The sequence below is a fragment of the Schistocerca cancellata genome, chromosome 6, assembly GCF_023864275.1.
Source record: "Schistocerca cancellata isolate TAMUIC-IGC-003103 chromosome 6, iqSchCanc2.1, whole genome shotgun sequence".
NCBI lineage: Eukaryota > Metazoa > Arthropoda > Insecta > Orthoptera > Acrididae > Schistocerca > Schistocerca cancellata.
In genome coordinates, this window is record NC_064631.1 from 249,762,048 (window position 1) to 249,784,515 (window position 22,468).

General features: G+C 41.3%; 1 protein-coding gene across 8 annotated transcripts in view; it reads left to right on the forward strand.

Annotated features, from left to right (window-relative positions):
• Positions 1-22,468, forward strand: part of LOC126191587 (uncharacterized) — a 128,829-nt gene that overhangs the window by 87,899 nt on the left and 18,462 nt on the right. For all 8 annotated transcript variants that reach the window (XM_049932526.1, XM_049932524.1, XM_049932530.1 and 5 more), the window contains one exon: positions 5,240-5,354. In XM_049932526.1, coding sequence (XP_049788483.1) covers positions 5,240-5,354 — 115 coding nt within the window. The remainder of the gene's footprint in view (positions 1-5,239; positions 5,355-22,468) is intronic.

Consider the following 22,468-nt stretch of genomic DNA (forward strand, 5'->3'; position numbering starts at 1 on the left):
TAATGGAGATCTAAACTTTGGAATCCATTCCTTCACAAAAACTTTAGCTATGGTTTCAGCACTTTGATCAGGTATTGGTACCATCATAAGATATCTGGAGAAATGATCTAATATCATCAATATGTACTTGTTTCCATCCTTAGTCTTCGGCAGGGGACCGACGACGTCTAACCCAATTCTTTCAAAAGGTTCACTAGTCTCCAGCAGTTCTTGTAATGATGCCTCAGTTCTTCCCGAATTATTCCATCTGTTGCAGGAATCACATTGTGAAACAAACTCAAATACATCAGCCTTACGACGTGGCCACCAATACTTTTCAGCTACTTTGATATTCGTTGCCTTTTTACCGCAGTGTCCTTATAGCAAGGAATCATGTTGTTCAGTTAGGATTTGCTCTCTCATGCTTCCTGGAATAACTAGGTGATTCGCTTTATTAGTAACTTTGTACAGCAATCCATCTATTTCAATGAACTGTTGATCATTTTTCCATATTTCACATTGTGGATCGTCTTCTTGGGCTGCTTTTAATTCCTCCTCACGGCTTATGGTGACACAAACACAAACCTCATGACTCATCGCATCAGCATTCACATGCTGTTTCCCAGGACGATGGATAACTGTGAATTGGTAAGCGCTCAGTTCTAATGCCCATCTTGTTAGTCTTGAACTAGGATCCTTTAAGCTCAACAGCCATTTAAGTACAGCATGGTCTGTGATTACAGTAAATTCTCTTCCTGTTAAGAAACATCTGTTTTGTTTGATACCAAAGACCAGAGCACAAAGTTCCTTTTCAGTGGTAGTGTAGTTACATTCCACCTTATTTAATTGCCGGGAAGCAAATGATACTGGACGTTCTTGACCATCAAATTTTTTGTACAAAATAGCACCAACTGCAAAATTTGAAGCATCTGTGGAGAGGATGAAGGGCTTACTGAAATCTGGATAGGCCAAAAATGGAGCTGTGGTTAGAGCAGTTTTCAGTTTCTCCATTGCATTTTTGCATTCTGTTGACCAATTGAATGAGGCTCCTTTTTTAAGTAACTGCGTCATTGGCCTTGCGATATCTGCATAATGGGTTATGAAGCAACAATAGAAATTCGATAAACACAAAAATGATTGTAGTTCTTTGACTGTTTGTGGTTCAGGAAAAGTTTTGACAGCTTCAATTAATTTTGGATCAGGGTGGACACCTTCACTGGTTATAACATGTCCAAGGTACTTCACTTCACTTTGTGCGAAGTGACATTTATCTACTGATAAAGACAAGTTCGCACTTCTGATACGCTCAAATACTGCTTGAAGTCTCTCAGTGTGTTGCCTCATGTTTTCACCAAAAATTATCACATCGTCAATGTATATAAGAGCTTGTGTTGGGGTGAGCCCACGTAAAACAGAATGCATTAGGCGTTGGAAGGTAGCTGGGGCGTTATGTAGTCCAAAGGGCATATGGAGGTATTTGTACACTCCTGTTGCAGTTACAAATGAGTTTTTTGCTTGATCATCTGGATGCACTGTTAATTGGTGATATCTGATAGTTAGATCACAGAATGAGAATATGCGACATCTGCCCAAATAGTCCAGGGTTTCTACCAAGTTTGGTAACGGGTAAATGTCTGGTCTGGTGATGGCATTTAAAGCTCGGTAATCAACGCAAAATCGGAGCAGATTTCTTCTTTACTAGGACCACTGGTGATGACCATGGTGGATCAGCAGGATCTCTTGGTTTAATAATTCTGGCCTCTAGTTGTTCCTTGACCATATCTTCGACCAATTCTCTTTGACTGAATGGAATTCGGTAAGGCTTCTGCGCGATTGGTGCTGCATTTCCAGTGTGTATGCGATGCTGAACTAAGTGAGTAACAGGTAAATTTGAACGTTCTCTGAAAAGATCTGAATACTCTAACAAAACAGGTGCTAAAATCTTCTGATCATCAGCTGACAAATGTTCAATCTTCTTCCAAATTTTGTTCTTTAATTTGATTTCATTTTCAGCTCCTTGTTTCAATGTTTCAGTATTACAAGAATCTGTTTTTGTGACATCTGCTGCTTCGTTTGGAATTGGTATTACATCATCGTTACTTATGCTTGACACTTCAGCAACCTTCGTTCTTCGTGGCAAAATGACATCTGTATTGCTCATATTCGTTATTGTTATTGGGATTCTTGCCATGTTTGGCCTCACCATTGTAGCTACACCTATACTTCAGGCACCATAACAATGCAATGTGTCCAATAATTCACAAAATTCCGACCGTTCGGTCAACAACAGAGCTCCTTTTCTAATCAGTGGTGACTTTACTTCAACATGGATTGTCTTTCCTGTTCCCTGAGGAATTTGCTGTGGCTGAGTAATTTGTACTTTGACTCGGAGGGTTCCAACTGACGCGTCTGTCGGGGTGATCGGACCCTCGACGTCAGAATTTCGGCTCCTTTGAGTGTGACAAGAAGAATGATTTTCCAGATTGTAATTGTTACGACCTAGTCTGATCCTACCTTCTGCAACAAATATCTCTGCCCCATTGGCGGATAAGAAATCAGATCCAAGTACACCATCGTAGCACGTTTCATTATTAGAAACCACTTGCACCGTTGCTGTGTATTTGTCCTGGCCTAGGCACAATTCTACATCAACTTCTCCATAGTTATGTAGTTTCCCACCGTTCAGCCCCCACACATTAAACATTGGCGGTCTATAGAACACCACATCAATGAGGTCTGTGCTCCTGTGGCGATAAATAATTTAATATTTTTTCCATGATAAAGAGCACCTATCACGAAGTCATTATCGAATTGATTTTCAGCTACACTAACAGGAATCACTGCCTCGGGCAAGGGGCGGACGCCGTGGTGGCACGTACGTCCCTGCACTCGTTTAAAGATCTGCCGAGTTGTCTGCTGCTCACATTTGGTTTCTTTTTGTTGCGACAGTTCCTCACTAAGTAACCCTGTATCCCACAGTTGTGGCAAGTCCTGTTCTCCTTACAATCCTTGCACTTGTGACCAGGCATATTGCATTGGTAACATTCCACATTTGAGTTGAACACACTACGTTCTTCTTTTCGCATGTCATTTGGGCGTCTCAATGCTTCGACAAAACCAACAGCTGCTTCTGCTGCTTCTTGAAATGTTTTACAGTGTGAGAGTTTGACAGCTTTGTTTACTTCTTCCCGATACAACCCATGGATGAACGTGTCAAATTCTCTCTGATTGGCTTCGAAAAGCTGGATCCGGTTCTCATTTTCATCCTCTACAAGCTCGTAAGTCGGAGCATTTATGTTTCAGATTCTATCAGCGAATTGCTCGATAGATTCGTCGCGCCGCATGTGCAAACTATGAAGTTGGTCATGGTAGGATCTGATTGCATTTTTGCGTTTGAACCTCTAACCACTACCATTTTAAAATCATTGTAAACTTCTGTTTTCATGCAAATCAGCTCCGCGCTAATGAAATCTTGTGCGGCTCCTCGGATTCTCAATTTAGCAACTGCTAGCTTATCTGAATCAGTCCACGAACCCAACAGAGCTGCACCTTCGAGATTCCGAAAAAATACTTTCACATCTTCCTCAGGTTTTCCACTGAACACTTGTACAGATGGCAACAGTGGAAAATAAAAATTCTTTATTGGAACAGAAGTGCATCATGTGACAAATCAACTGGGAGGCTAAGCTCGCTTTTATCTGCTTTTAATTGTTGAATCTCTCTTTGTAGTTCTTCTGTAACGGTTTGGAGATCGACCGTGTTACTCGCGTTTGCGTCTACCATTTTGAATGCAGTCTATACCGGTCACTCAATACAGGGAAATTTAAAATCGATCACTGCCTTTTGTTTTAAGCCAATCTGAGTAGACTAACCTGAATTCCAGCGCTGGATGTCCTCGTGTTGTCGAACGATGCCCTTGACTGCTGCTGCAGCTTGCTGTGTTGTCGTGAAGATGCTCCAATGTTAAGTTTACACATCGCTGCACTTTTCAAGACTGTAGGTTTCCCGAAAATAATCCCACACCTGTCACCACTTTTCTAACGGGGACTTTTGGATGGCCGAGTAAAATGTCATTGCGTCCATTTGCTGTTAGGATGGGATGCATGGGCAGTAGTTGTGGGTAGTGCAGTATGTGGAACATGGAAAACTTAGTTTTACCATTAATTAATAAAGATGTTGCGACAATGCATTATGCGCATCTGGTAACCCGTCATCACTGTATCGAGAGCGATACATGTTCACAACTGGCCGGTCTCAGACTGCTCTTTGTAGCCGGTGGCTGTGTACACGACAAGGCGCGCAACTCAGATTGCATTTCCCGTCAGCATTCCGTGTGATAAGTGCACTGCGTGGCAACTCTGGTGCTGTCTGCTACGGCCATACAATTCTGCCTTTATACAATAATAAAATAAACTTTTCATTGTATCACTCCGCTGACACACACACTTGTTACTCCACAATAATGACCAGCTTGAAGCACTAAGCAGTGCAGTTGTATCACATGCCTTGCAGTCGCTTATTTGATCACTAATTATCTTGTAGATAACTGACCTGTTGTGGGATTGTGCTGCTGGCTCAGAATCTTGGCCATTTCCTTGCATGGATTGTACATTTTTTCTTACCTAGTTTGCTGTTTATTTTGTATTACTGCTGCTCACTTGGACGTATGAGAACAGAAATTATTACTATCTCAGCTAAAACAATAATGAAGGAGTAGATATGGGTATGCAGTTGTAAAACAACAATGGAATGCTACAAGACAATGTTATTTGTGATTGGGACTTTTTATACATACGTGTGCCTGCTCAGGGGTTACAGTATACATCTTTGAGCCCATGTTTGCTAGACATTTTTTCTTCTTTTGGTGTTAGGAACCTCAAAATCTATAAAGGGAATTTAGTTACACCCTGTATGTGTGTAAGGTTACATTGGCATTCAGTCTTCTGAGTGCTAATCGCCCTGTAAGTAATTTAAAAGGAAAGGTAACAACTTATTGGGTAGTAAAGTTTTTGACTCACTGACTCACGTACAAATGAGACTGAAAACTTTATATTATGATCACGTTAATTTTTTCCTACATGATTTTGCATTGATATTCCTATAAAATTTAGAACTGTGACAATCATTCTGTATAGGAAATGTGAATACTAACAGTATAATTACTGGCATGCAGTTTTGGAACCAGATTTTAGAATTATCATTCATATGAAAGCTTTTGTAGGAATGTTGTTTACTGTTAATGTTTGCAATCATTTTTCAGCTATAAAAATACACCCATATCTGTTCAGAAAGAAAGGCCGGTTAAAAGCGAGTTTAAGGAGTTCCTTTGTGCAAATGGGCTTCATCATTTTATTGACATACTTTTTGAACATGAGGTAAGTGGTGTGCAGTAAATAGTATACTGAATAAATGGTTAGTTCTCATCATTACAGTCCTATTAAATTGTGAAATACTAAATCATTCTGCATCTCATTAAAAATTGATGTTTGTAGTAAGCAAGAGTAGATTGCAGATGTGACGTATTCCTAGCGCTCACAGCGAGATATTGAACCTACCGGTTACTTATGTCCTCATGGAGTAGTACATGACTTTTGTAAACTCAGTTTGCTTATTAATATCTTCTGGATACTATGATCATCTATAAATTTATCTTGTAGAGATGGTCCTGCTATAGTCGGAGTCACAAACGATGGCAGTTGAGTTTAGGCTTGTTCTGCGCACTTGTGTCATGCATACTCCGATAGTCAATGAACGTTCAGTAGTGTTCTGAGCACTCTGTTCTGAATGCCATAGCTAATGTGAGCATTAAACGTGATCGTTGCTAGTTGTTTAGTGAATTTACATTTCATTTGTTGTGAGTTGTCATTGCTGATGGTTGTGGTAAGTGATGAATTCTTCATAAACATGTGAGAGACATAATTTGCAGGATATATGCCTTCTTCAAGTGGAAAGCACCCATTTGGGCTTACTGCAACTGTCGCTTGGAATCATCAAGAATGCCATTTCTGTCCATGACTTGACATGCGCAAACTGCCACCGTTCGTGGAGCAGACTATAGTCAGTCATGGCTAATGACCTTCGTCACTTTGCTCAGATCATCTTCTCTGAATATTTCGTGCATCAGTTGGAAAAAGATCTCATTTTGCGTCCTTAACTAATAAATCATTCATTTCCAGAATTCCTCTGTTTCAACCATATATTGTAAAAATAATGCTTGATACAATTCGCTTTACAATAAGACTAGCCTCCTCCTCTCTGGTCCATACACAAACAGGCTGTATACGACCCGGGACAAACGGGAGATCCGGCAAAAACCCGGGATTTTTTTCATCCAGGAGAAAACCGGGGGAAACCCGGGAATTGTTTAGAATTCCGGGAATATTTCATTGTTTTAGCTTTCAGTTAAATTTTTGTGATTTTGACTGGTAAGAACCAATGCTGAAACAAACGATATTACTGTATCCCGCTACTGCAGAATAATACTGCAGCAACAAAATATGAACGAAAAAAAAGAAGAAGAAAACTTAAGTTGCAAAGTAAATGCGCCGTATACAACAACAAAACACAGTGCTCATACAAGGAAATAGGAACAGATAAGATCTTTGAATGTGCAGCCATAAAGCTTACAGATCTAAATCTAATTGTAGCTACAATCTACCGTCCCCCCTCCAGTAGTATTAATGATTTTCTGTTACAAATGGACTTGTTTCTATCCAAAATAAGTCAGTGGAAACAGGAGGTGATTATATGTGGTGACTTTAATATAGACTTTCTCACCCACAACAGAAACAGGGAAACATTGATTAACATTGCAAAAACTTATAATCTGCATGGCCTTGTAAACGAGCCCGCTAGAATAACACCCACATCCAAGACAGCTCTAGATCAAATTTTTGCAAATAGAAATAAACTTAACCCAACTCTAGAAGTATACAATGCAGGATTCAGTGACCACCAAGCTGTCATTCTAAAGGTCGATGTTAGCAAAGATACCTCAAACCCAGTCCCACCTAAAACTTTACGAAGGTTTTTCACCCAAGAGAACTTGAACAAGCTAAATGCCCTCCTTAGTAAAGAAAAGTGGACAGAGATGTACACAGTCAAAGATGTCAACACGAAATTCAACATATTTCTTGACAAAATGATCCACCACTTTGAAGAGGCCTTTCCGCAAAAACCAGTAAGAATAAATAATAATAGAAACAAGAGTTGGATTACACCAGCTATAAAAATCTCTTGCAAAGATAAAAGAATACTCCACATGTTATGTAAACAAAGTAGTGACTCCCCCAACTAACAGAATACTATAAAAACTACACATGTATCCTAAGAAGAGTGATAAGACAAGCAAAAAGGATGCAGAATGATGAGTACATTGACAAATCCAGCAATAAAGTAAAAGCAATGTGGAATATCATAAAAAGGGAAAGAGGGGAAATGAAAGCTTCACATACGAACATAGAAATCAAACTCCACAATGAATCTATATCTAATCCCGAAGTAGTGGTGAACTCATTCAACAATTTCTTTACAAGCATAGCTGAAAAACTGGTCCAAAATAATCCTAACACAAATTACCAACCAGCAAACCAAAAATATCACACATGTGCAGAGTCAATTTTCATTACCAAAGTCACTGAAAATGATGTTTCAAAAGCCCTCAGAGAGTTAAAAAATTCATATTCAGCTGGAATGATGGTATCCCAGCAGCTGTAATCAAAAATTGTGAACACACAATTGCTGAACCATTAACTCACCTCTGTGACTGTTCTTTCCAGGCAGGTATCTTCCCTGAAGCTCTGAAACTTTCTAAAGTAATTCCTGTCTTCAAAAAAGGTGATGATAAAGATATGAATAACTACAGGCCTATCTCAATCTCATCCTGCTTTTCTAAAGTTTTTGAAAAAATAATGTCCAAAAAAATGATGGACTTCATTGAAAAAAAAGATTTACTAAGTTTAGCTCAACATGGGTTCAGAAGCAACAAATCTACAGAAACTGCAGTATATGATTGCATAAATACGCTTTTAGAAGTGTTAGATAGAAAACAACCCATAACAGGCATATTTCTGGATCTGTCAAAGGCTTTTGACACTGTTGACCACAAAATATTACTGGAAAAATTAGAACACTACGGTATCAGAGGAATTGCAAACAACTGGATTGCTACATTCCTAAACAATCGGATGCAGAGAGTCAGCATGAAATATACTAATAGACAAAGCAACTCAATAACCAAAATACTATCAAGTAATAAATCTGTAAAGCAATGTGTTCCACAGGGCTCAGTATTGGGTCCCCTACTTTTCCTCCTGTATATTAATGACTTGAGCCTGAATGTTGATGCACACAAAACAATAATTTTTGCTGATGACACAACTGTACTCCTCAAAGGGGAGAATACAGAGGCGGTGCAAAAGGCTGTGAACGTGGCTACTGATCAACTCAGCAACTGGACAAAAATCAACAGATTAACTATCAACACCAAAAAGACAGCTTCCATGAACTTCCACACAACACTAAATGCAAATTCCTCTCAGCCATCTGTCACTATAAATTACCAGTCAATAGATACCGACACTGTTTTCAAATTCCTAGGTCTGTGGGTTCAAGATAACCTGAAATGGAATACATATACAGGAAAGGTAAATGCCAGGATTTGTACTGGCTGTTATGCATGGAGTGTACTGAAAACATGTGCTAGCCTGAGAACATTAACCAGTGCATACTGTGCTTATATACAAGCCCACCTAAAATATGGTGTAATATTCTGGGGAAATGCTCCAACTGCTCTGAGCACATTCAGAATCCAGAAGAGAGCATTGAGGATTATTAGTGGGAGCAAACCCAGAGACTCCTGCAAACCCGTCTTCAGAAAGTTAGAAATCCTTACACTGCCTTGCCTCTACATTCTTGAGACTCTAAAATTCTTCAGAAAACATATAGTGCCAACTGACCCCAGAGTCGTAAAAAATAATGAAATACATGAACACAACACCAGGAAAAACGCAAACCTGCATGTTATAGGTACGAACACTCAACTGTGTAAAAAGGGAGTTTTCCACATGGGCCTCCAACTGTTCAACAATCTTCCCACTAGTATTAAGTCCATCAAAGACAACATGAAATTTAGCAAAGCCGTGGAGTCATATTTGTTGTGTCACTGTTTTTACTCTGTAAATGAATACTTAGATCAGTAATCTTGTTGTTTGTGCTAAATTGAAAACATTGAGCAATATAATACATTAGAATACTATAGGCTTACATTAATACATGTTAACAATGTTAAATGACATTTTCCGACATCTGCAACACTCTGTGTACCATCAGATCACATGGAATAAATAAATAAATAAATAAAAGCATCTGCCAACAGCAAAGTGTGTCAAAGGCTTTAGGAAGACTATGCAATGCTTCATAACAATAAATTGCTTCCGATGAGCGTGACATGTGACAACTGTTTAAATTAGATTCGTTTGAGCAGTTGCGGGCGGGCTCTAGCGCATGCGCAGTTGAGTCTCGTATGAGTAGCACCTTCTTTCGCTTCTGGTTATGGAAGTATGGCTGGGCGCCACTACTTAATATTGCCTCGGTTCGAAAATATAGTAAATCTGGGGCTGATGCCCAGAACAGTCTGAGTTGTGGTGGGGAATGGGTCGTCTCCACGTGACCTGTGTTTACGTTCAGTCATTTTGTTGTTTCCTTTTCATTTATTGTTCTCATGTTAAATGATAACAAACGAACTTTTGCGGCCGGGAGTTATCAAATGAATTAAAATACGTTCGCATGATTACGGAAGGCCAAAATATGTTATTAGTTTTAGATTTTATCTCCACCTTCCTGACAGTCAAGCATTAATCGCCTTGCAGAACAATGAAATTAGTTTTGTCGGTTTGCTAAAGAGGTTTGGCTTTCATTAATCTTTTCTGCTTTATTTGAAACGAAGTTATTAAAAATTTTGCTGGCAGATTTGTGTGATGTATCTTGAAGTGTAACACGCGAAAAAAAGATCAACATTGTACATGGAAGCTTAGCGTCTCTTCCAGCTTATTAATCTTCGAGACCAATATTATATGTGAATGCTACGTGTATTAATTTAAACCATTAACTTTTCTTATTTGTGTGTTCGCGCTACTTAAAGAGTGATCTTGCTATGGGCTGACTATACCACGTGTCCTGTGCTGTCATCAGCTGGCGAGATAACATGACATGAGCTATGACTGGCTTACAAAAGCGCATCGCAATCTCGATTTCAATGCTTCGCAAAGTGACATGCGGTGTATGGTGGAATTCAAATTTATACCTTCGTATTACGGAAATATACAGCGTACATGTTGGTACATATCAAAGGTCTTTCAAAACGTGTTTTCCCCCCTCTGAGTTTAGTTTTCTAAAGTGGTGGGAAACTCTACGTCGGTATATAAAACCATAAACATTCAAAGAATTGATGACTTCTACAGTGCCGAGGAAGAGTATATTGTCACTTAACATGGAGAAAGTGTATTTTCATCCGGGAGAAAGTGTATTTTCAACCAGGAAATCCGGGAAAAATCCGGGAATTTTTTTTCCTTGTCCACATATACACCCTGACAAAAGAGTGAGACAGTTTCATTTTATATTAAATCATTTTATATTAAATCAACCAAATATTGCAAAAATAATGTTTCATACTATGCACTTTACAATAAGCGCTAGGCTGCTCCTCTCCGGTCTGCATACAGAAGAGTGGGTCAATCTCATTGCATACATTCAAAATCCATTATGGCCACCTGTTTTTCATGAAGGTTGTCATGTGCCATCACACTCATAATCTCCTCACTACTAACTACTGATGCCTTAGTTATAACTTCCCTGTGCACTCTGAGCAGTAGGTGCTGTCCAGTCAGAGGTCCTGGGACTCCAGTCAGTGTCTGCTAAGGAGAGCAGCTGGTGAGAGTGAATGGTGTTAGGGTGAATGAACCATAATGAAATAGGTCAAGCTCACCCAGACTGCTGAAAATGCTGATACATCCATCTCTTCAGATAGAAAATAAAATTTCAGTGCAGATAATTAAAACCCTCTGGCATTCCTCTCTTTGTCCAGGTCGTAAGATGAGGATAAGACAGGAGAATATGGAGTCAGACAATGCATTTAGTACTTGGTGCACTCCAGAACTGATAATTTTTGGATATGTTGAAGCCATTGTTCTTAGAAAATATTGAGGATAAATTTGAACAAGTTGCAATTCAAAAAAATGAGGAAAACATGGAATACTAGTCAATCATAGGTACTTTATAACTGTGACAACCTCGGGGATGTATCAGTTGCCATCTCTCCATATAAAAAACTAACATGACTTGGGTTCTCATATTTCATTGGGACCTCACATTACAAAGTGACACCAGTTTGAAATAACACAGAATCCATTTTGATCAGTATGTTCTGAGTGAACCAAAAGATAACCAGATGGACACTGATGTTTTTATCCTGAAGAAAACGTTTTACTCAAGATTGATGCAGTTATGTTATGCAGATGCAACATCAAACCTTGTTGGTATCTGAGGTTTGGAAATATGTCATCTAACATTTGGAAATATGTCATCTAACTGAACTGATGAACCTATCTCTGGGGGCTGTGGAAGCAGAGCACTTGAACAGACTTTGCAAACTCCCCCCTGTATTCACAAACTGCCCCCTTCCCCTTGTTTGCCAACACGCCCAGCGTTCAAGAACATTTTATAATATTATATATAAATATAAATGACTACACCTGTCATGATATCAAACTTGTCTAATGCAGTAGAAAAATACTTACACACTGTGCAATGACAACAAGGGTGCAACTCTTCCAATTCCCAATTCTAGCCACATGTCAAACCAGTTGTGCAACACAGGGAATGTCATCAGCCTCAAACTCATCAGCCTAGATTCATTGATTTCTTCTAGACTCACCAGAATGGACAACTGCTGTTGAAGTGCTCTCCAGCAGTGAAACAGACCAGCAGCCTCATGCTATCCAATTGATGAAAGAGCCACAGGTTGAAGATCAGTGTAACCATCTTTCATGATCAAACTTACAGAAACTGAAAAATCATAGGGGAAAAAAAACTGAAACCTAGTCCAGTGGCTCTGATCAACTTGGACATTGTCCTAGCTGAAATTGACCCTTTGAATGGTGATGTAGTATCACACTCACAGATGGAACATAGATTCTTAGCGAGGTAACTGCAACCACTCTTTACCACCAGCACTTTCTTTAACCCAAATCTAACATTATTTTACTGGAATTGTAATGGTTACCATTGACACATGGTTGAGCGTTGCCAGTTAATGGCTGTCTACTCCACTACGTGTGTGATTTTATAAGATATGAAGTTTTTAGAAAATTGAAACTACCAGAAATTGCTGTTTCTACTATAAAAAGTGGACTAATGCTAAGAGTGTATCTGGAAGTAGGAGTCTGAATGGTAATATGTTTTGGCTTGACCTGTTAGACAACATTTTTCCACACAAGTGACACCATTTGCTGCCCTTCCCCCCATTTCACCCTTCCTCTCTTTTCCCTCATACACTATCACTGGTGTCAGCTTTCGCAACTAATTGTGATACTCCCTGCATAAAAATTCCGATCTTGGACGCCCGGGGCACCTGTCTCAGCTTGACGCACCAAGTGATTGCTACTAATTGTAATACATTCTGCATATAAATCTTACAGTTTTTGTTTGAAAGAGCAATGGTATGTAACATTTATGCCCCCCCCCCCCCCCCCCCGCCCCCTGCAGAGAACTAACATAAATCATGAGACAGTGGTCTAATTGAAACATTGAATCCACATTCTCTATTGCTGGAGGACGTCAGTGCTCTCAATACACTGTGGGGTAACATACACACATTCCATAGAGGCAAGTTAATAAAGCAAATAATTTTTAATTTATTACTCTACCTACATAACACTGGAGCTTCAACACTTTAACACACATCATGATACATATTCCACTAAAGGTCCTTCAATCTATAGCCCTTAGTCTAATGGAATTTCCATTGTAATTGTACATACTGCAGAAGTAATTATCCCTTGTTCTTCAGACCCTCCCCACTGGAACCTGACACATCATTTGGAAGAAAAAAACATGGCATCTATCAGAGTGCATCAACAAATGCTCTAATCACACAAACACAGACTCCACACATAATGCTTACCCTGTTGTACCAAGTATGCAGGCAAGATGTCTGCAATAGTTCATAACAATGTTTTGCTGCACTGTCTATTTTCTGGAATTATTATTCTACTCTCCTGGCTCTTAAATGCTTAGCAGAGCAAAACAACTTAACCTTCCATGAGCAATGTCTGGAACCATTGAGCATCACATTTAGTGAGTAATAACTCCACAGTACTTTAGCAACATGCCAAGACACACCTCCCAGATCTCCTAAAAATCCAAAATAAAATGCTTAAACACCTTGGCAATGACACTAAACATGTCCTTGAGATTCCAGGCAGGAATAATACACTGTTGACATCCTAGAGATATTTGATCGTATTTGGTAAAGAAGAGAACATTGTTCACAGTGAAACAGGAGAGTATTGTCAGTCCTATCCTGAAACCAGGAAATGGACCTTATACCTTGGACACCTACAACCCAGTCTGCTATAAGCTGTTCAAAAGACTGGTCAGTCTAGGACACTGTTGCTGCCTGCAGACAGATGCCATCCCACTCAGTTTCAAAGTGGGTTTTGATAATTCCAGTCCACCATTGATGATTTTATATGACTGGAGTTAGCAGTTCATAATGCTTTTATCTGCTGCTGACACCTGGTCACTGTGTTCTTCAATGTGTGACAGTTGTATGGTACCACTTGGCATCATCATATCCTGTCTACACTTGATGAGTTAGTTTTATAGAGTTGCTTACTGATGTTCATACACCTCAGGGTGTCCCAGAAATGTTGCAGAAACAGGGAAGGTGAAGCACATCATAAGGATTGAGAATTATGTAGCAACCAATGAGCAGCAGCAGAGATTAAGATTGGAAAGGAAATGAGAGTGATTCATTCGAAACATTTATTGAACATAATGCGTACATATGGTGTATAACATGAATACAACTCTGGTGTTACAACAGATGCTCGAAGTTTGCTCTGTCAGATGCCACACATGCCTGACACAAACAGAGCATTCACTGCTGGACACTCTCAAACACATCAGGAATTTCTTTGATTGTAGCAGTTGTGCAGGCAATTCTTGTGATGAGATCTGTTTTGGACTTCAAAGGATTGTGATACTTGAGAGATTTCATGGCTCTCCACAGAAAGAAATCAAGACTCAATAAATCCGATGAACTTGGAGATCAAGAAACTGGTCCACCAATCCCAGTCCATGAGTGCAGGAATGACCTGTTCAGATGTGTACAAACAGCCAGTTCACAATGAGCAGGCACCCCATCATGCTGGAACTACATGTTGCACCTCACACTTGTTGGAAGATCTTCAAGTAAGCCAGGAAGAACCTGTTACAGAAAGGTCTTATAATTTGCAGTACCCAAGTGGGATGGTAAAACGTACTAAGTGACTTAGCAGTCACTGACCAAACCTGCCCACACGTTAACTGCGAAGCGATGTTGTGCTGCATGATGCCTCACACTGTGGGGGTTTTCTGGTGCCCACAAATCCTCACTGTGGCGATTGAATCCACCGTCCATAGTGAATGTGGCCTCAACAGCGAACAAAACATAAGCTAGGAAATGCACGTCTCAGCCAGTTTGTTTTAGAAACGACTCTGCGAAATGCACATGTGTAGGATGGCCATTGGGTTGCACTAACTGCACCCCATGGAGGTGAAAGCTGTGTAAGGACTCTGTGTTCAAAACTGGATACTACTACAGGACATTCTTTAAGTCCAAGGCAACAGCTTGTATGCTGTACTTGGATTAGTCCCGATGCCATCCAACACACTTTCTTCTCTAATGACCAAACATGCTGATTATTGCCTTCCGTCACTAGCTCTGACACGTTTTAATGACTCATTCTCACACAAATTTCAATGCAGAAGTGCAAACAAACTGTGGTGCGGTTGGTGTCTTTCTGGGAACTGTTCTCAATAAAAGTGTCCAGCAGCTCATACACTGTACTCAGTTATTCCAAAATCATGTTCATTCCTGCGAGCTCATCATTCCATGCTCCTCATATGCTGGCTACCACTCGAATGAGGAAATCCTCATGTTCCTCTCCAGTACATCAGTGTTTAGCACCACCTAATGGATTTCTCCTCCATTGCTCTCATGTACAGCACTACCTAGCAGCATATGATGACATTTGCGGCCATGGGTTGCTATGCAATTATCAATCCTTATGATGTGCATCATCTCCCCTAGAAGTTCATTGCAACATTTTTGGGACACTTTGTACATGAGAACAGTCTATCATGATTTGTCCTGAGTGTTGCACTCTTTGCTATCACAATTAATGATATTATGGTTGCCACTGGACTCACATCTGCCCAATAACCATAAGAGGATGACTTGTGTACACATTAGTTTCACATCTACAATTTTTGGCCGCATGAGAGTGCGTAAAACTGAACCTGAAATTCATTAGTGACGAAGTTCTGTGGACATGCACCGACTGTTTGCAGTGGGAAACATCAGAACTTGTAAGTACCATAAAGTCAAAAGAAGAAATAATTAAAGTGCTACAAAGTGATATCGGAAATCTCAAAAAAGAGATTCAGTCTCTGAAAGAAGAAAATGCAAAACTAAAAAGCAAATCGGCAAGCTGCATATGTGGTAACCCATTGCAGAACAAAGCAAACAAATGTGAGGACTCTTGTGTGCAAACTCCGTTACCGAGCAAAAAACAAAACCGTGAAAACTTATTTGTGCATATTCCAGCAAAAAAAGTGGCAGGAAGCGAAACATAGTAATTCTGTAAACTCCCGCGTGCAAACTCTGTTACTGAGAAGTAAACAAACCTGTGTAAACGCGCATGTGCAAATCCCAGTGAAAACAGTGGCGGAAAACAAATCGTACGGTAAATCTATAAGCAAAACTGTGACGTGTAAGAAAAAAGATAAATGTGAAAGCAATCCAGCAAAACAGATTGACAAAAGTAATATCTTTGTTATTGGCGATTCCATGTTAAAAAAGTGTATTGTTTCCGAACTGTTCTGATGTTTCGTCACTACCGTGCGACTGCAGAGGAGTAAATTGGACTTAGGTTCCAATTATTCTGATAGTTACAATTCTCCCTTCTCCATGTGGGAGCTGGAATCAAGTCTGTCTGACACTTGTGACATGGCACTTGGTCATGACCACATCCAGTACTGTATGCTTAGACATTTGCCAGCAGCATCGAAAAAAATCCTCCTTGAATGTTTTAAACTTATATGGCAGACTCGTGGAGAGAGGCAGTTTTGATACCTCTTCTCAAACCAGGGAAGGACTGCAAGTCTTCCAGTAGTTATGGGAGTATCGCCTTAACGAGCTGCATAGGAAAGACCCTGGAGTGAATGGTTAACTGGCGTCTGGTCTGGCTGTTAGAGACCAGGCAACTCCTTAGCTGCTCCTGTGTGGATTCTAAAGATTTCAGTCCACTGTTGACAACCTGACTCTGCTCGAGGTGGCTATTCAGCAGTTTTTCCTATGTAGACATCACTGCATTAGAATATTCTTCGATATCAGTAAGGCATACAATACTACATGGCAACACAGTATTCTCGCTCAACTGCATTAATGGGGCTTTTGTGGCCATCTCCCCACCTTCATTTTGGACCTTCCTGTCTCAGCACTATTTTAGGACCCAAGTTGGTGACTCACTGTCAGATCATTTCAAGCAGGAGAATAGTGTCCCTCAGGGCAGTGTTTCAAGTGTTACCTTCTTTGCCATAGCCATCAATAGTATCACGTCTACAGTATAGAGTCTAGTGCAGTGCTCCCTATTTGTAGATGATTTTGCTGTTTTCTTTCCTCCTCCAGTTTTGCATCAGCAAGCCATCAGTTGCAACTTTCTGTGCGGCAGTTAGTGGAGTGGGCTGCAAAGACAGGTTTCCAGTTTTCTGTGGGTAAGTGTGTGCATGTTCATTTTAATTGTTCTCATAGTATTTTTCATTTACCTGCCTTGCGTATGAGGAACACCAATCTAAGTTTCAGAAATTCAGTGCAATTTCTGGGCCTCATTTTTGACTCCCGATTGTCATGGTTACCGCACCTGCGAGGCCTGAAAGTCAGAACCCTGCGGGCACTGAATATCTTAAAGTGCCTTAGTCACAGGTCTTGGGGAACGGACAGAGCGTGTCTCCTCCAGTTTTATAGGGCTTTCATGCATTCATGGCTGGACTATGGGTGCACAGTGTATAGGTTTTTTTTTTTTTTTTTTTTTTTTTCCGTCTCTGAGCCACGATGCTGTTTGGGAGATTCACGTGCAACATGTGCTGGAGTCCCTTGGTGTGGAGCCCGTACAGCCCCAAATCTATGGTTTTAACTGCCTGCTACCCTGGTTATTGGAGAGGCCCAGAGTGATGAGTGATTTTAGATTTGGTGAGGTACAAGAGAGATTGCACTCCTGCTTCTGTTTTTAATGCAACATTTTCTGACGTTTTATCTGAGCACCACAACTATGTAGCAGTTTTTACAGATGGGTCAAAATGGGGATTCTGTTGGTTGCTCTGTTGTTTTTCCGGATCGTATCCTCAAGATCCGACTGCTTCCATCATTTACTGTCTTTGATGCAGAATTATCTGTGATCTTGCGGGCTCTGGAGCAGATGAGACGTTCTTCCCATCCTAAATTTCTTGTCTGCTCCAATTCACTCAGTGCCCTTCACTCGTTGCAACATTTTTATCCAGCAGTTAAAATGGTCCAGACCATCCAGGATGCCCTCCTCCAACTATGATGATAGGGGAAGGAGGTGGCTTTCTGCTGGATTCCAGGGCACATCGGCATTGATGGGAATGAAAGTGCAGATCTCGCAGCCAAGGAGGCGTGTGCCATCCCCCTGCACACTCTCATCTTGCTGTTGAGCTAAAGAGTCGTGCATCGGTGGGAGGATGAGTGGCTGGAAGTGACTGACAATAAGCTCCGTTTAGTCAAGCCCACAACACGTGTGTGGTCTTCCTTCCAGCCATGTAGACGGGATGACGTTCTCCTCTCTCATCTTCAGATAGGCAACAGTCCTATAACGCATGGCATCTTGATCTGGTGAGAGGTCCCTCCAATGTGTGGTGCTTGTGGCATCCAGGTCACCGTGCGCCACTTTTGTGACCAGCGGGCCACGGCTGACTTTCCGACAGATCTGCCAACTCTTTTAGGTAATAATCAAACGAATGTGGTTAGAATTTTAAAGTTCTGTGCTTTGTCTGATGTTTTTACTAAGATTTTAGGGAGAGGGTTTTAATTTGTTCACAGGGTGACTGGGTCGCCCATATTTTATGTAAGTGTCCAGCCAGTGACAATTTCCTGTGGTGTCCTTGAAGCTCCTTTCTCGTTTCACTTACATTTTATTCTCTTTTTCATCTTTTCCCACTTTCATTGCATGTATGCTCCTATTTTACAAATGTTGTCCACATTCGTTTCTTTTACTATGTGTCAGGGCGCTGATAACCTCGGTGTTGAGTGCCCATAAGCCCCAACACACACTAAAGCCGTATGTCCCACCAACCATGAAGCGCTTTTGGTGCTTGTGATTTGGCATTTGTGTGGTGTTGTGGAGACCCACTCCTTGAGGGGTCCCCTGTATTCTGCCACCTGTGTGTGTCAATTGTCATGAGTGCCACTCTCCTCTCTCTCCTAATTCCCCAGCTTACAAGAGAGAAAAGAAGATCAAAGAGAGTACAAGTGCCTGGATCACCTGTCTTATGCTGAGGCTCGTCAGAAGTATGGGAGACTCCATCCAGTGTAACTATCTTCAACATTTGGCTCTGTTACATCCTTTCCCTCTCCTACTTTCTTCCCCCATCCCCTTCTCCTCTCCCCTTTCCCTGCAGTTCCCACACACAACCTCCCACCCATCCAGGAGCCAGTCCCCCTGTCCGGCTGAAGAAGTGCCTCCCCCCCTTCTTTGGCACCTGTCGGTGATAAAACCCCCCAGTGTCTCTCCGGCTGGGAAGCCTCCACCACAATTTGGCCATGAGACACACCATCTGCATGCCCCAAGGTCGCCCCACTCTTTTTCGGTTCCAGATTTTGCAGACTCCGTACACCCTCTACGCCCTGCCCTGCTCCACCTCTGAAAGAGGAGAAGAAGAAACATAATTCCCAAGACCAGGCCCCCCCCCCCCCCCACACACACACACCTGGAGGTGCCATCTCCTCCATCGCAGCCTCATTCTGACATCTTATTTATGGATGTCACACCATCCTTGTTGGTGACGACCATTGATCGAGTGACATAACATCCTCTCAGCTTCTTTATGTCTGACTCATGCCACACGATCACCAGTGGAATTGCAATGGATACTATCATCACGTACCAGAAATATATTATCTTGTCTTCTCCTTTTCTGCGTTCAGTTGTGATCTTCAAGAAATGCGCTTCTGTGATAACCATTCTCCAACATTTTGTGGTCATCAGGCATTCTGTCCAGGAATGCTGACGGGCACTGCAGCGATTTAAATGATACCCTACACAGACCAACTTCCTCACTTTTTAGCATCTCTGTGATAAGGCATGTTACCTTATTAAGCAGAGTAAAAAGGAACACTGAGTTGGACAGACCCCTCTCTGTTTCTACCTGCACAACAAGACATGGCCCCAGGTCCAGATTCCGTCCACAACTAGATGATCCAGCACTTGGACGTTCCGCAGAGACAACATCTCCTCAGAGTCTTCAGCCACATTTGGCTCATGGGTGCTTTCCCATCACAATGGGTATAGTTATCCCCATCCTTAAGCCTGGAAAGAACCCAACGTCTCTCAACATCTACTTCCCGATTAGCCTGACAAATGTACTTTGTAAACTGCTCAAGAGGATGGTTAGCATCAGATTGTGTTGGGCACTCATCTTGGGGCCTTTTGTCCCCGTATCAGTGTGGCTTCTGGGCAGGACAATCTCCAATTGACCATTTACTCAGATTGGAAACAGCAATCTAATAGGCTTTTACTAACCACTGGCACCTTGTCGTGGTCTTCTTTGACCCACATACAGCATACAACATTGCTTGGCGCCATCACATTTTGGTTATCCTCCATGGCTGGGGCTTCAGTGACTCTCTTCCAATTATTACCCGCAAATTTTTCTCTCACCGGCTCTTCTGGGTTCAAGTTAGCACTTCACTCAGTGCCTCTCGGATTCAGCAGAACGGTATCCCACAGGGTTCTGTGCTAAGTGTCACACTATTCCTCATAGCCATCAATGGGCTTGTAACTCTGGTGGGCCTGTGGCGACCCCGACATTGTATGTCAACAATTTTTGCATGTGGTACAGCTCCCACTTGGTAGCATCTACTGAACGCCAGCTCCAAGGTGCCATCCGATGGACCTCTGTGTAGGACATCCCCATGGCTTCCAATTTTCTCCATCCAAAATGCAGGTTATGCATTTTTGTTGTCGACCCACAGTACACCCGATCCAAAACTTTATTTAGGCGACCAGCTCCTCGATGTTTTAGCACAGTCTCATTTCTTGGGCCTTATGTTTGATAAAAATCTGATAAGGCTGCCCCATGACTACATTCATGCGGAAGCTTAATGCTCTCCGCCTCCTGGCCCACACATCTTGGGGTGCAGATGGTACCACTCTTCTCCATTTTTACTGTGCTCTGGTCTTGTCCAGACTAGATTATGATAGTCAGGTTTATGGCTCAGTTGCCCCTTCCTCTCTGCGACTACTTGATGGCAGGATAGGTCTATTCCAGGGTCCTATGATCTCTGTATCCCCTATGGTTTTCCGGCATCTGTTACATGCCATAACCCTTTGGTCTCTGCTATCCATGACTTCTGTGCCCTTGGCCATGCTGCCTGCCTAGTTGTCTTTCTCTGGGTCCCAAGTCGTGTGGGCATCCCAGGGAATGAACAGACTGATCATTTGGCTGGAGAAACAGATATTTACCCCCCCCCCCCCCCCCCCACCAATTCCCTTTCATGATTCCAGCTGCAGGTATGCAGAGCTACATCAGATCTCTCTCTGCCCAAAAGTGGAATGAGATCTGGTGCACTACTGCTCATAGTAATAAACTCCGCACACTCAAGGAGTCTACTGCAGTTTGACGCTTTCCCTTCTGCTCCTTTCAGAAGAAGTCCGCTGTTTTATACCATCTATACATTGGTTGTATCAGGCTCAGCCATTGTTTCCTTCTGTATAATGAACCACCCCCACAATGTGGTTGTGGACCCAGACTGACAGTATCCTTCATATTGGTGGAATGTCCCCTTCTTTTGGCTCTTTGTGCTAAGTATAGTCTTCCAGATTGCTTTACTTTAATATTAGCAGATGATTCACGGATGGTTGACCTGGCCCTCAGTTTCCTCTGCAAAGTGGTTTTGACTTTCAGATATAATGGTGCGCTTTACACCTGGAGCAGCAGCAGGGTGATTGTGGTCCGGAGTCTCTCTTCGTATCTTCTTGGTCTGGGATCCTATGAACATAATTTGACTCCCCTGACTGGATCTTTCCACTTTGAGTGACCCTCTTTTTTTCTGAGAGTAACTTCGGAATCGCGGGACTGATGACCTCGCTGTTTGGACCCATAAACCCTCTCAATTAATCAATCAATCAATCATAACACTCATCCATGGCAGTTGGGTTGCTAAATAGGTCATTTGAACTGACCTGACACTGCTGCAAAATTGCCTCTGCTGCCTCAGTTTGGCAGGATTTTTAATGGGTGTCGAGCAGTCGCAGAATCCAGCAGGTGGCAACCTTCTCAAGTTCAAAATATGCAAGATTTTGGAAACTGATCTATGACTTATTTTCAGTATCTGTATAATATTGTCTTGATTGTGACATGCTATGGCTTCCACTTCTCTTGATATTTCTGATTTTTCACAGAGAGACAGTCTGCTGCTTTGTTCTTCACATCATTCAGACTTTTTTGATCATATTGAATGGATCTGCACCACATGACCATAAAATGGTGCATTGGTACCATATATTTCCACAATTTCAGCATGGTATCCTTTAAATATCAAGAATGAATTGCCTCACAATACTCCACTTCATTAAGTGGCTGCACCGTTTTGTAAAAGTGTAATACAAAGTTCTCCTCACACTGCCATGTAAAAAAGCAAATTCATTATCGTACAAGCTTTCTTATTCTTTCCTTAGTTATAATTTTGAAGATATAGGAAGGGTGAAAATTACAAAAAAAAAGAAAAGAAAAACGCTCTGTTTTGAGAGCCATTTTCAAATTTAACCAATTCTTCCCATTTTCCCATTTGGAATTCTGAAGTTGCATATGTTTTCTCCATTTTCCAGTACTTTCTAAGCAATTTGAGGTTCACCAAAAATGCAATTTTCGTGAAAAAGATTGAAAGCACTATTTCCAAGGAAAATTGTGTTATGCTTTAAATTAAGACTAT